We start from the raw sequence: 12618 nt of genomic DNA, 5'->3' as shown, positions 1-12618 counted from the left end.
TTTTGCCTTAGGAAGTCTTTTTAAAGATTATCTTGATGCATTGCCTCCTCTGTTACCTTTCCTGCATCAGTAAATAGGAAATATCTTATGATGACTCTAATTTTTGATTGACTGCATTTGTTATGTTAGTTATGAAGGGGTTTCATAATTCTTTCTTTCTTTCTTTCTTTCTTTCTTTCTTTCTTTCTTTCTTTCTTTCTTTCTTTCTTTCTTTCTTTCTTTCTTTCTCATTAAAAACAAGAAACTTCCTCACAGTAGTTTGTAACTTAGCTTTCAATGAGCTTTCTTCCAAGCCCCGCCCACACAACATGTTCAGGGCTGTCATTGGCTACACAAGCACCGTACCGCCTATCGGAGGAGTTTATGGTTTCACAAAGGTTATAAACTCAGGAGCAGAGGGGAAAGGGAGGCCGTCTGCTGTCGAATGAGCTTCGAGGAGATGTGGAGAACCCAGACTGGCAGTATCTCAAACTTGGGTTCATGAATGAAACTACATTAATCTCCCTCACGTCACAATGTGCACCTTTAGCTCAGCTGCAGAGCCGCGTGCTGCTGCCGCCATGGTCACCTGCCTGCTCGTGACCGGGATGCTGGTCGTTACTATCGGACACCCGAGCAGCGCTGACCCGGCGGAGCCTCCTCCAGCAGCAGCGGCGAACGGCAAAGTTTTCTCGGCGTACTTCAGGAAGCTGACCCGGGAGAGGAGGGCGATTAGTGACACCCCACGGAGGAACCCTGTCCCCGGGCCCGTGGAACTTCTCTCTCCCGAGGACGTGTTCATAGCGGTAAAAAGCACCGGGAGATATCACCGGCAAAGGCTGGAGCTGCTGCTGGATACCTGGATCTCCAGAAACATGCAACAGGTGAGATTGTGCTTGTTGAGGACACCTGATCCCTATTAGATAGGTGCTTTTCTCACACTACTGTTCCACCATCTTTACAAATATTCCATTATGATGAGTTTAAACCTAAAAATCATTTATGTAGCCTATTTTTTTCACCCATTTGAAAAAAAGGTTCACATGACGAACGTGAACTTTTCATGTCTGACCTTGGCTTGTGATATTAGACTTAAAGGCCAGATTTTCACCTTGTTAATTCTAAATTTATCAGGAAACTTCACTGTTTTGTGTCTTACTGCAGTCTTCAGTCATCAATATTAAAACAAACAGCTGGCTGCTTCAGGTTTAAGTCATCATAGGTCTTCTCTGGCTGCCTTAACATTTGTGATCTAGTGTGCTTCTTGGCCTCATATTCACAGATTTTAAAAAAAGGCTATCATTGGGTGCCAGAATTTGTGGATAAATTAATGTGACAATCTGAAAGGTCACATAAGGTGAATTTGTCCCAGTCAAACCACAACATATAGTCCAAGATCACTAAAATGCTTATTATCTGGCATTGTAAAAGCTTCCTCTGTCAGAGGAAGTGTGTGTCCTGATCTCCTGCTGCAATTGCAATCAAGTTATAAACCCCCTGAAATGTGATCTGCCTCTTTGATCTCCCTGACCAGTGAATTGTAAAACACAGATAGAGGCCTTTTGTAATGCATGAGCGTGAGATCACAGGGCTAACAGGCAGACCACGCTGCTGCTAATGTGTTGTCATAATACCAACTGGGTACATCTAGAGAAGCAAAAGGTCTCTGACAAATAAATGAATCCTGCATTCAATAAAGTAGTCTCAATAAGATGCAGATTTTTGTCAAAAAAATGCAAAGACAACAGAACAATTGTTCAGATTGAGTCCTGAGAGAAAGACTCACTGTGGTCTGCAATAAACATAAAGCCTCCAGACATCATAAAATCTCAGATTTAATCACTCAGAAATAAAACAGAAAGACAAAGAGGGAATGCATGTCAGAGAACTTTTCAGTCTTAGAGATGGGAAGAAGAAAATAAGAAGAGGAGAGGAAAGAAGAACAGAAAGGTTTCTGTACTCAGAGTTAATCCCTCTACTACTGTTATTCCTTGCTAAGTTAAAAAATGTTTTTAGTATCACCAGACACATGGGGAAGCTGGACTTTCTTGTAAAGTCTCATATATGGACTATAACCGCACATTAATAGCTTTTGCAGTATAATGGTCATCTGGTTTTTCATCTCTTGAAGCAGCTGGTCTCCAACCACTTTCACTTGCAACCCTGCTTACATGTGAGGAGGATGTTGGTGTTTTGTTTAGGACTTCATCCCAAAGGCTCTCACATACTGCCATATAGAGGCAGTTTATTAATGCCTGGTATGATCTGCCTGCAAAGTGAGTCAATGCACAGAGACATAAGAGTGGGGCAAAGTCATCAACCGTCTGATCCTCTCTTTGAAGCGGAGACAGAGATAAAAAGGTGCCGTTGACTCTATGATACATTCATGTTTTCCCCTCATAAAAAAAATGCTCGCTAAACCCACCTTTGGGTGTACCCCACCAGGTAAAGCTTGAAACAGGCTTTAACATTCCTCAGAAACAGCTACAAATGTCCTCAGTCTTCAAGAAGAATTAGCTCTGGTTGTGGATGTGCTTTTCGATGCATCTCCATCAAGTGGATACTTGAGGAACTGCAGTTTATTTTCACTTTAAAAGGGCTTCATTAATCATGAGTAGAGGTTGCCTCTTGGTTTGTGCATGACTGAGTGCATGTGTATGAAGTGCTTCTGCTGTGTCAGAAGTCGTGTTGGAGCATTGCTCAAGTTCATAACTGCAGCGTGTCAGATGCTAATGATGGTCACAGCCAATGAATGACACACTGCTCAAACAGGATGGTGAGAAATGTTCTCATTGGAGAGTCACAGTGAGGTGCACTGAAAATAAAAAAGAGTTAGGGTTAGGGTTAACACTTCTACTAGTTCCTCCCATTATAGTTGAGTGAATTACTTAAAAAGGGCAGCCCAGCTCTGATTATTTTCATTTTTGCTTGATTAGTTGTTTGAGTAGATTAAAAAAGTGCTCACCACCACTTCCTTCTACTACAGTAGATGGTAAAATGTTAAGTTTAAGAAGTTTTGAGCTTTTTTTCCCACCATTTTTGTTTGAAACCCTTCAATGGCTCAGGAAACCTGAACTCTCCTCCCGCTGCTGATCATGTAGGAAACTGTCTATTCCCAAGACTTCAAACACCAGCCATGTGATCGGGAGCAGCTGCAACATGACTTCAGGATTTGGAGGAGAGAAGCACAGAGAGAGGCGGTTTGACTGCAAGTTTCTCAGACGGATATTTGAGATCAAACAGTATTAAAGACAGTATTTTAGTCTGATTTGCTTCAGAGAGTGAGTCAAAGATGAATCTGTGGCTCTGAAACACATGGGCCTGTGGTGAGCTGCACCCAGCGGCTTCAAAGCTCCTAATCGAACACAGACATGAGTGCAGAGCAGACAGCGGTTGCTTCCATTCCCATTTCAACCCAGGACTCATCTGCTGCTACACAAACACAACCATGTCCACTAATGCACACTCACACAGACGAACACACAGCCGCAACCACACACACACACACACACACACCACTGTTGACATGAAAGCTTAGGTTATGTGGGGGGAATCAGCTGAACTATTTGTGTGTGTTGTGTGACGCATTCTTGCATCTGCTCTCACGGTCAGGTGTGTGTAACTCTACCTGTTTCCCAGACACACCTTTATGCTATGAGACTGCTGAGTAATGGAAACGCAGAAACACACACACACATTCTCCCTGTGTTACCTTCACAAACACACATGCCCTGGGAACTTTGCAGATTTCTCATGGGAAGTTAAAATTGTATCTGATCACAGGAGTAAACACACACACACACACACACACACACACACACACACACACACACACACACACACACACACACACACACACACACACACACACGCACACACACACACACACACACAAAGACAGACAGACACCACACTTTCTCCTGCCCTGATTGTTGCTGTTGTTGTTGCCACTGCTTCCTGTGCTGTAAAACTCCTCGAGATCTACCAAACTACCCCCCCTCCTTCTCCAAACCCTCAGTTTGTCCTCACAGTATTCCCCCTCCCCCACTAACAAAGTAATACACACAAATGCATGTACACATGCAGTCATCCACATACCCCCTGTTCTCCTCCTAAAACACAGACACTCAAACAAGGAGCCGACTTCTCTCTGGAGGCTTAAGAGGCTCAGCAGTGGAGAAAAGGGCTGACAGAAAGTCACAGCTGGCTGGACTGTCTCTCTCTTTCTCTTTCTACCACAGGCCACACATGGACCTAAGATTTATTACTGAGTTTTTGCTGCTTTGCAGTGAGGTTGTAGAGTGGAACCATCAGGGGAGTCAGAGAGAACAGGGACACATTTCTGCTTCTCTGCTCTCCAACACTTGGAGTTCCAAATGGAACAACAGAAACAAGGATACAGGGCTGACATTTATCTGTAATGTGAGACTTACAAATGATGAATATTATGAAATGTACAAAAAAGTCAAATAATGTTTGTTTGCTACAAACCAAGCCCAACTTTGATGCTCAAATTTTTGTTTGGAGCAATACTAGGAGAGTTGCTCAAGGGATGTTGAATATCAGGGTGGTGGTTGCTTGGTCTAGACCAAGGGTCTGCAACCTGCAGCCCTAAGCCTCCTACAGCTCTTTGACTCCTTTGCTGTGGGTCCCTGTAGCTTCAAAAAATATCAGTCACACTAAATAAAATCTTGGGTTAACATTTTGTTAAACTAAATATGCATCACCTCTTGCACAAAAACTCTAAAAAAAATTTGATATGTATAAAAATTATTTTGACATTTTTGCAACTTTTTGAATTTTGATTTTTTAAATATTTTCAAATTGATAAAAAAAACAAATATTTATCAAGATTTTGCTAATGTTTAATTTTTTATATTTCAAGGTTTGGTGAGTTGCTGCAAATTATTAAAATACCATTCTTTGACTAATTTTGCAAAGTTTCACAATTTTTACACTTGTTTGAAAATTAGTAAATTTATCAAATTACAATTTTAAATCACTTTTGCAAATGTATGACTTTTTTCATTTTTTTTTGAATTTCATTTTTTTGCACACTTTTTATTTAATTTTTTCTAAATTTTGCAAACATGTTTGAAAATTTTTAGTTTTTTCAATTTTTTTTTTTCAAATAAAAAAAAAACTAAGACATCACATGTACAATTTTATCAACACAAAAAAATTCTGGATTAGATAAGTTACCACTTGATTTTTTTCTCTGTTTCTAATTTTATACACATTTCTACTGATTGTGAAGATAAAGTACACTGTGGGGCTCCAGAATGACTTGAAACCAGGTGTGCTGAGGAAAAATGGCTCTTATAAAAGTTATGGTTTCAGACCCCTGGTTTAGACTGCAATATCTTAGCAAACATAATTTTAACTCTTGTTTAACTTAGCTGCAAACCCAAAGATAGAACCATCATCTTCAGTAAACTTTTTTTTGTGGTATTAGTTTATTTAATGATGTAAAACACTATAAATGATGGTGACAAAGCAAGGATTATACAAGCTATGTATTTGGGTGTGTGCATTTAATAAGGGCACATTGCACTGCTAGCTTGAATCAGAAGCAGTGCTCACAAAAAGAAAGAACTACCAAAATATGGTTAAAAATAGTTTGTAATAACCTTTTTTGTTTAAACTCTAACAAAAAAAAAAGAAAACACTCAGAAATCAAAGTTTATCACTATTCATTCAACACAAACACAGGATTACAGAGTCTGTGGGTAAAATGTCAGAATGGTTCGCAGAGGTTTGGCTAACAGTAGCAGAGCTAGCACCACCAGCCTACACACAACTTCAGCCCATTTGAGCTGCTATTTTCCTGATCATGCTCAGTGGGCATAATATTCTCTCTCTTTTTTTTAATTAATTGAGATTTTCTGTCTTCAGTTGGGACAACAGCTTAAGAAAAAAGTTCTTGATTGGCTGTGATTATGTGGCAGATTTGGACAGAAATGTCTAACTGTTGGGCAAAAACAAACCCTTCACAACCATCTATCTAAATGTTCACAATAGCGTGACATTCTGCTGAATTATTCTAAAATCTAAGGAGGAGAATTTTTTTAACTGAATTAAAATAGCTATGATTAAAAGCTTTGACACAGCAGTCGAACCTCACTGTCCTTTTATTTCAGATCTATTGTTGTGTAGCTAAATATTTATGGACTATGTGCACCCGGGGTGTGTGCTCACTTCCTGTGGAAAGTTAAGGGGTCTACATGGCTTCCTGAGTGTGCGGTGACCCTCAACCCCATCACTCATCACATAAATACACACACACAGCTGCTTGGCTGTTGATAGACGGGAGGCTGACCTTTGTTTTGGCCTACATCCATTACAAGCCCCTCTCGCTGCTGCTGCGCTGAAAGATTGTGTGTGATGATGTGGTTGAGTAAACTAGGAAACAGGTGGAGGCTCACCTGGGATCACAAACTATGATCTGCAATCAAAAGTGGTGTTTTTATTTCTCTGCTGGTCACCACAGGCTGCTGAAATAACACAAGCTGTGTGTTTCTGTTTTTCCACAGACGTACGTGTTCACAGATGGAGAGGACGAGAAGCTGAGGAAAAGGATGGGTGAGCTGCACTCACACACACACTCACACACACACACACACACACACACACACACACACACACACACACACACACACACACACACACACACACACACACACACACACAAGCACACACACACAAGCACAAGCACACAAGCACAAGCACACACACAGAGTTTGGGAGTTTTTGCTGAGTAGCCACAGCGTTATCAGCAGTGTGTGAGCAGGAAAGCAGGAACTGAGCTGCTGAGTGGACAATACTGTTTCCATAAAATGCAGGAAGTCACTTCAGTTTAGTCAACAGACTGTTCCTCATCTCACTTAGGATTGTTTTACTTTGAATGAGGTATTCTCCTTACTATCGTACACATTGTACAACTGGATCTGTAATGTAGATAATTGATGGGTGTGATTAGGCAGAAGCTTTTTAAAGGTCCCATATTATGCTCATTTTCTGCACAATTTTATTGAGTGGAGCTGGTACATTTCCCTCATAAATGAACTCCAGCCACTTAGTCTTGTCTTCTTCCGAGATGGGAATCTTGTGCTCGGAACTATGTGGCTGTTTACAACCAAAAACAAAGCAGTGATGGCTCTTCAACTTTGGCATTCTCCTCCCCGCTGCTGGAGAAATTTCTCTCCAGCAGTGGGGATAGTGGGCAGTGGGTAGTGGGCAGGGAGGGGGTTCGGGGTATCTGCTCTGATCAACCAATCAGGTTTGACTTGCTCCTGACTGGTCAAAAAAGGGAATCGCTGACGTCAACAAATCCCCAAAATCCAAACAGCTTGTTTTAGGTCAGGATTTTACATTCACAAGCACTATTAAGTACAGGTTTTGTCATGGAATATCAAATTTTGTGGGCTGGGAGGAAAGGCAAATCCCACAAATTTCACTAAAAGACTTAATGAAGTGATTTTTGCACAATATGGAACCTTTAAAGATCTTGTGAGGGACTTTCAGTTTATGTTGATTTTGGTGACACCTGTGGACAAAGAGTCACCTCATCATATTTTTGGACCGATTGACCGATTCCTGCTTTCTTTCTCAGTAAATGTGTCACCCATCGAAAACATTTGCTGTAAAAAAAAATAATAATAAAAGCTGTTGTTGAAGCCTGCTGACAGCTGCCTCATCTGTAACTTACTCTGGAGTAGAAGCTTTGGGCATTAAAGTGTTGAAAGAGAAACAGTCTTCCAGTAAATGGTCTGCTTTGGCTTTTGAAGGTCACATTGATGCATTAGTTTTATTGTCAGACTGTTTCTGGTTAATAAAGAAGCAGAGTTTTAATTTGATCATTTAAAATCACATTCTTGATGATAAAGTTAACATTTCAACTTTTTTTTAGAAAATTATGATTTTTTTCTCCTAAATTATTATAAAAACTGCTGTTGAGATATTTTTCATTGATTTTTTTTTTGTGTGTCATTGATCCTCAGGAGCTCACCTCATCAACACCAATTGTTCAGCAGTCCACAGTCGCCAGGCCCTCTCCTGTAAAATGGCTCTGGAGTATGACGCCTTTATGAACTCAGGCAAAAAGTAAGACAAGCTTCACAAGGAAGCAAAGTTTCATTCCTCAGCCACAATGTCCTTTCTTCCCCTGTCAATCTCATGTCTTGGACCCCTTCACAGTAAAGAGATCGACATCATTTTTTTACACTTTTTAATTTTGGGAGTGTACAGCTAGCCTTTCTTTGTATATCATCTTGTTAACCCCCTTGTCTAGTCATGCACCTGAAGTAGTTTTGTCTTTTTCTGGTCTTTGCTGATGAAACAAATGTAAAAAAAGCTTTTTACTCACTTTTTTCAACATGTGTTTCAGATGGTTCTGTCATATGGATGATGATAACTACCTGAACGTCCGCTCCCTGGTGAAACTTTTATCTCAGTACAGTCACACTCAGGACGTATACATCGGTCGGCCGAGCCTCGAGAGACCAATAGAGGCCACAGAGAGACTCGACGACACTGAAATGGTATTTTGGTCACCTTTAATTAGTTTCACATCAACAGTTTTTTTTTTTTTAAAGACAAAGAAACAGTGAGATGTGGTGAACTTTTGACAGTGCTGGACAGAAGAGAGGAGCTGATCAGCTGATTTTATAATCATCCCTCCAGTAGTTGTAAAAATCTCCAGAATCCACTATTTGCACTGTTGCATTGTGCTCAATACTTGTTCATGTATCTAAACAAGCTAAATAGAGTCTTCAAGTATGTGTTTTTAAGAAAATAGCATAAAAAACAGACTCATTTTTGTCCAGCCTTAGATACCCAGAGTAAGAACTTTTTTGGTGGGTTTTTTTTTCATATCTTTTTTTTTTTGTGTACAGAGGCAGGTACATTTCTGGTTCGCCACAGGAGGTGCAGGATTCTGCCTTAGCCACGGCCTCGCCCTCAAGATGAAACCCTGGGCAAGGTAAATCTTTATTAAAACAGGTCTCTTACATATTCTTATGCTGGTTAATGCTTAAACTTCTTTTTTGTTAATTCTCTTACTTTTTGTAGTGACGGCACTTTTATGGCGACAGCTGAGCACATACACCTTCCTGATGACTGCACAGTTGGCTACATCGTGGAGGCTCTCCTCGGCGTGAGCCTCATCCGCTCTGCTCTCTTCCACTCCCACCTGGAGAACCTGGGGCTGGTTTCAGATGTACACAGCCAGGTACGCACACATTTACATACACACACACACACACACACACACACACACACACACACACACACACACACACACACACACACACACTTACACTTACATGTACAGACTTACTGTTCTGCCAAATGTTTCAACAGCATGTCTTTGTTCTCCTCTGCTTTAGGTGACACTCAGCTATGGCATGGTGGAAGACAGGAGGAACACTGTGAACCTTAGAGGGCCTTTTTCAGTACATGATGATCCTACAAGGTAAAATTATTTTTGTCTAAGTTTATGTTGAGTTGTTATATGTTGTTTTTCCTACATTTAAAGGATAAAAAAAGTCTGGGACTGTTATATAATGGTTAGTTTAATCCTTGTTTAGTCAAAAAAAGTTGAAATTATGCTCCACAATTTCAAATTAGCCTGTTTGTTTGATTGTAAATCAGAAACACCATGATCTTTAATTGACTATCACATTAAAAAAAGGATCAAATCATCTTAGTTGTGAAGCTGAGCTCACAAAATGATCTTCTCACAAAAAGAAGTGAGATCTCTTGGCTTGTTTTCAGTTGTGGCAGGGTTACTTGTAAAGCTAGGAAGGCACCAATAGCACTAAAAAAGACGCTGCCACCAGACTTGCCTTATTCAGCATGTACTACAACAACATGGGTTCATAGTAGAAGAGCTTGGGCGTTAAACTGGCCTGCCTGCAGTCCTGACTTGTTACCCATTGAAAAGCACATCATGAGACGTTGTCATCACATCTAAAAGGAAACAAAGGAACCCATAAAACAGAGATCCTTCATCCAGGCTTCCTGACATTCAGGAAGCTGGTTTTATTATCGTTCCTCTTCTATTCTCTCTTGCTTTGTCCTCTGGCCAATTTTGATGTCATTGTGTATTGAACTGATCCTCTTGTCATTACTTGTGTACTCTGTCAATAAACAGACGGCAGCATGCCACATGGAGGCAGGGAGGATGAGATAAGCCTGTTGACCTATTGGTGTACGGGTTAATTGAAAAAGATTAAAAATCTTTTGTACAATCGATCGTACAGGCCGTTTGTTTTTTGTGGGCGTTCCAGGAAAAGCTTCGGTTGTGTAAAACACGAGCACTACAATCCTCCTTTATGTAAGGGCTTCATGTTGTGAATGTTTTACTACTACAACAAGTTTCCTGGCTTTGTTCATTGTGCGTATGTGAATGTCTGCACACGACTAATTGTATTCTTGGCCTTATTTTGAAATCACCAGTGGGCAGCTTCCAGGCATTGTGACACTCATTTCCCTCTCTTTCACAGGTTCAGGTCAGTTCATTGTCTGCTGTACCCAGACACTCCTTGGTGCCCAAACTCCTGGCGACTTTAAACACCCTTCCAGAGGGAGACACACAGACTAGTGGAGGAGGATACCTGTCTGCAGAAACTGAATACTCTCTCATGTTGGAGAAATAATGAGAGTTTACACCAGACCTGAAGAACTTTTATTTGACTGATGTCTTCTTTTCACATCACAGCCCTACAGTCCAAGTGATAGACTCTCTTTTTAGGAAAGATAACAGTTCCGGGAGTTTGGCAGGTGAACTCTGGTATCAAAATCTACAACCAAGGGTAAAGACTAAAGTTTAAAAGTCTACGATGAGCCAAAGATGGAGAAACAACTAGGCTTTTTTTCAAGTGAAGGGGAAAAAAATGAAATCCAGCCTCAAAAGGAAAAATGAGCTGGATCATATCAACACACTGTGGAAAAATTGTAGGACTACAACAAAGGCTGGACCAACAGACTTATTGAGACTATAATCATGGAGCCCTGCTTTTTCTATGGGCATTGTTTAAAATGAAACTGATTTAAATGAAAGTCCTCTGCTAAAGCCATCGCATGTCTTCCTCTTACATCCCATAATAGTTATTCAGTAGCTTTTCTCCAAACTCTAGCTGTGAAATGTAGCATGCTCTGCTTTTCTTCACATGTTCTACGTATGCTGCAGTCCTTCTCAGCTTTATAACTTTAAGAGCTCAAAGTTGGTGATATAGAGACCATGTGATGAGTTTTTGGTTATGAAACATATTGAAGTTAATACAAACACCTCTTTACAACCTGGAAGAGAAAATAAGACCAACAACAACAGGGTCGTCAGTTTCTGTTCTGCTCACAAGAGCTGAAATGTAAATGTTGCTGGGTTGCCTACCTTAAAATCCTCTTCATGCTTCATTGTTGACTTCTTTGAACTCCATACATGTCAGTGTTAGTCATCAGTTTGGAAACAATAGAAACAATAGTCTTCATCTTTAATTAATGATGAGGCAGAGCACAGGTAAAGAGATTTTTGTTGTGTTATTGAACCCAGGCTCCTTATCTGAAGTTTTATGTTGCCACGATTTTGTGTAATTCTTTCTATGGTATAGCAATGACTCAGCACTTTTTGTTTGATTTCTGCTGTCTGCAACCTTTTAAATGTTAGTTATCAAAAAGGAGGAGGAAAAAATAAGAAAATTCTGGGAAATATTTTCATTTGTCTATCAACAAAAGTTTGGAAGAGTGACTTGTCCACAGCTAAAGCTAAATATAAAAGCTAGCAGCTGGCTTAGACAGCTGGAAACAGTTAGCTGCAAGCTGGGTTCTGTTCACAGTCTTTTAGGAAATACTAAACAAACAAAGCAGAAGGTTGTCTAGTGAGTTTTTAACCATACAGAGGCAGGTTTGGTTATCTTCAGACATATGAAGGCAATCTTTTTTTCTCCTGTAACCAGTGTTTGAGCTTAACCAAGTCAAGCTAACCTGCTGCTTTTTCCAGAAAAGAGTTGGAAAAAGGAAAGAATGGTGTTTTCCAAAAATGGAAAACACTTCCTTTTAAAATCCTTGTATTTTTGAATTTCAAAAAAGTTGCACTGTGGCAACATGAAGACATTCACTTTAGAGCTTTTATTGAGAAATGACTCATGTTGGGTCGTCCCGTCTTTTTATGCTTTGAAATCGTTGTTAGGACTGAAAAAAAAGTCAGTGAGATTCTGTCCTTAATGAAATGAATGTATATGATGAATTGTTGATTCTGAAGCAGATGTGCTTTATCCAGTATCTGGACTCTGTGTAGACACCATTATTGGAGTTAATAAAACAGATTTTGGTCAAATGTTGACTGCATGTCTTGAGGTTGTTTTCTTTTTATTTAAGTTTTTAGGAATGACACTTTGACCTCTCACATCTTGTTTCACTCCAACTTGTTTATGAGCTTTTCCAGTCTAGAGACACACACACACACACACACACACACCAACGCACCCATAACATTTTCCACAACACACACATAAGCACACACACTAAAACAACAGCAGACCTCTTATCTGATCAAGCCTTCCACATGGTCCAGTAAAGATAAAGGCACAACTTTGGCAGATTGCAGGACTTGTGTGTGGGTATGACTTAACTAGCCTCCAA

At 40.1% G+C, this 12618-nt stretch overlaps 1 protein-coding gene across 1 annotated transcript; it reads left to right on the top strand.

Moving 5' to 3' along the window:
• Window positions 1–391: 391 nt before the first annotated feature.
• On the top strand, window positions 392–12302 carry LOC141784162 (beta-1,3-N-acetylglucosaminyltransferase lunatic fringe-like). Its single transcript, XM_074661899.1, has 8 exons — window positions 392–863; window positions 6513–6561; window positions 7980–8082; window positions 8366–8519; window positions 8874–8959; window positions 9049–9208; window positions 9366–9451; window positions 10485–12302. Exons 1-8 carry the CDS (start codon window positions 516–518, stop codon window positions 10549–10551), a joined length of 1053 nt encoding a protein of 350 aa, XP_074518000.1. The 5' UTR covers window positions 392–515; the 3' UTR covers window positions 10552–12302.
• Window positions 12303–12618: the final 316 nt, after the last annotated feature.

This window comes from Halichoeres trimaculatus, unplaced genomic scaffold (assembly GCF_033239565.1).
Source record: "Halichoeres trimaculatus isolate MK-OKI-2021-1 unplaced genomic scaffold, fHalTri1.1 fHalTri1_scaffold_2, whole genome shotgun sequence".
NCBI classification, from domain to species: Eukaryota; Metazoa; Chordata; class Actinopteri; order Labriformes; family Labridae; genus Halichoeres; species Halichoeres trimaculatus.
Note: the sequence above shows the minus strand (reverse complement) of the source record. Positions and strands in the feature narration are given on the sequence as shown.

Bases quoted from the DNA above. Each gene is read 5' to 3' on its own strand.
- LOC141784162 (XM_074661899.1), top strand. From the start codon at position 516: ATGTGCACCTTTAGCTCAGCTGCAGAGCCGCGTGCTGCTGCCGCCATG. The intron at 6,562-7,979 runs GTGAGCTGCACT...ATTGATCCTCAG, and splicing joins GAAGCTGAGGAAAAGGATGG to GAGCTCACCTCATCAACACC. The intron at 9,452-10,484 runs GTAAAATTATTT...TCTCTTTCACAG, and splicing joins GTACATGATGATCCTACAAG to GTTCAGGTCAGTTCATTGTC.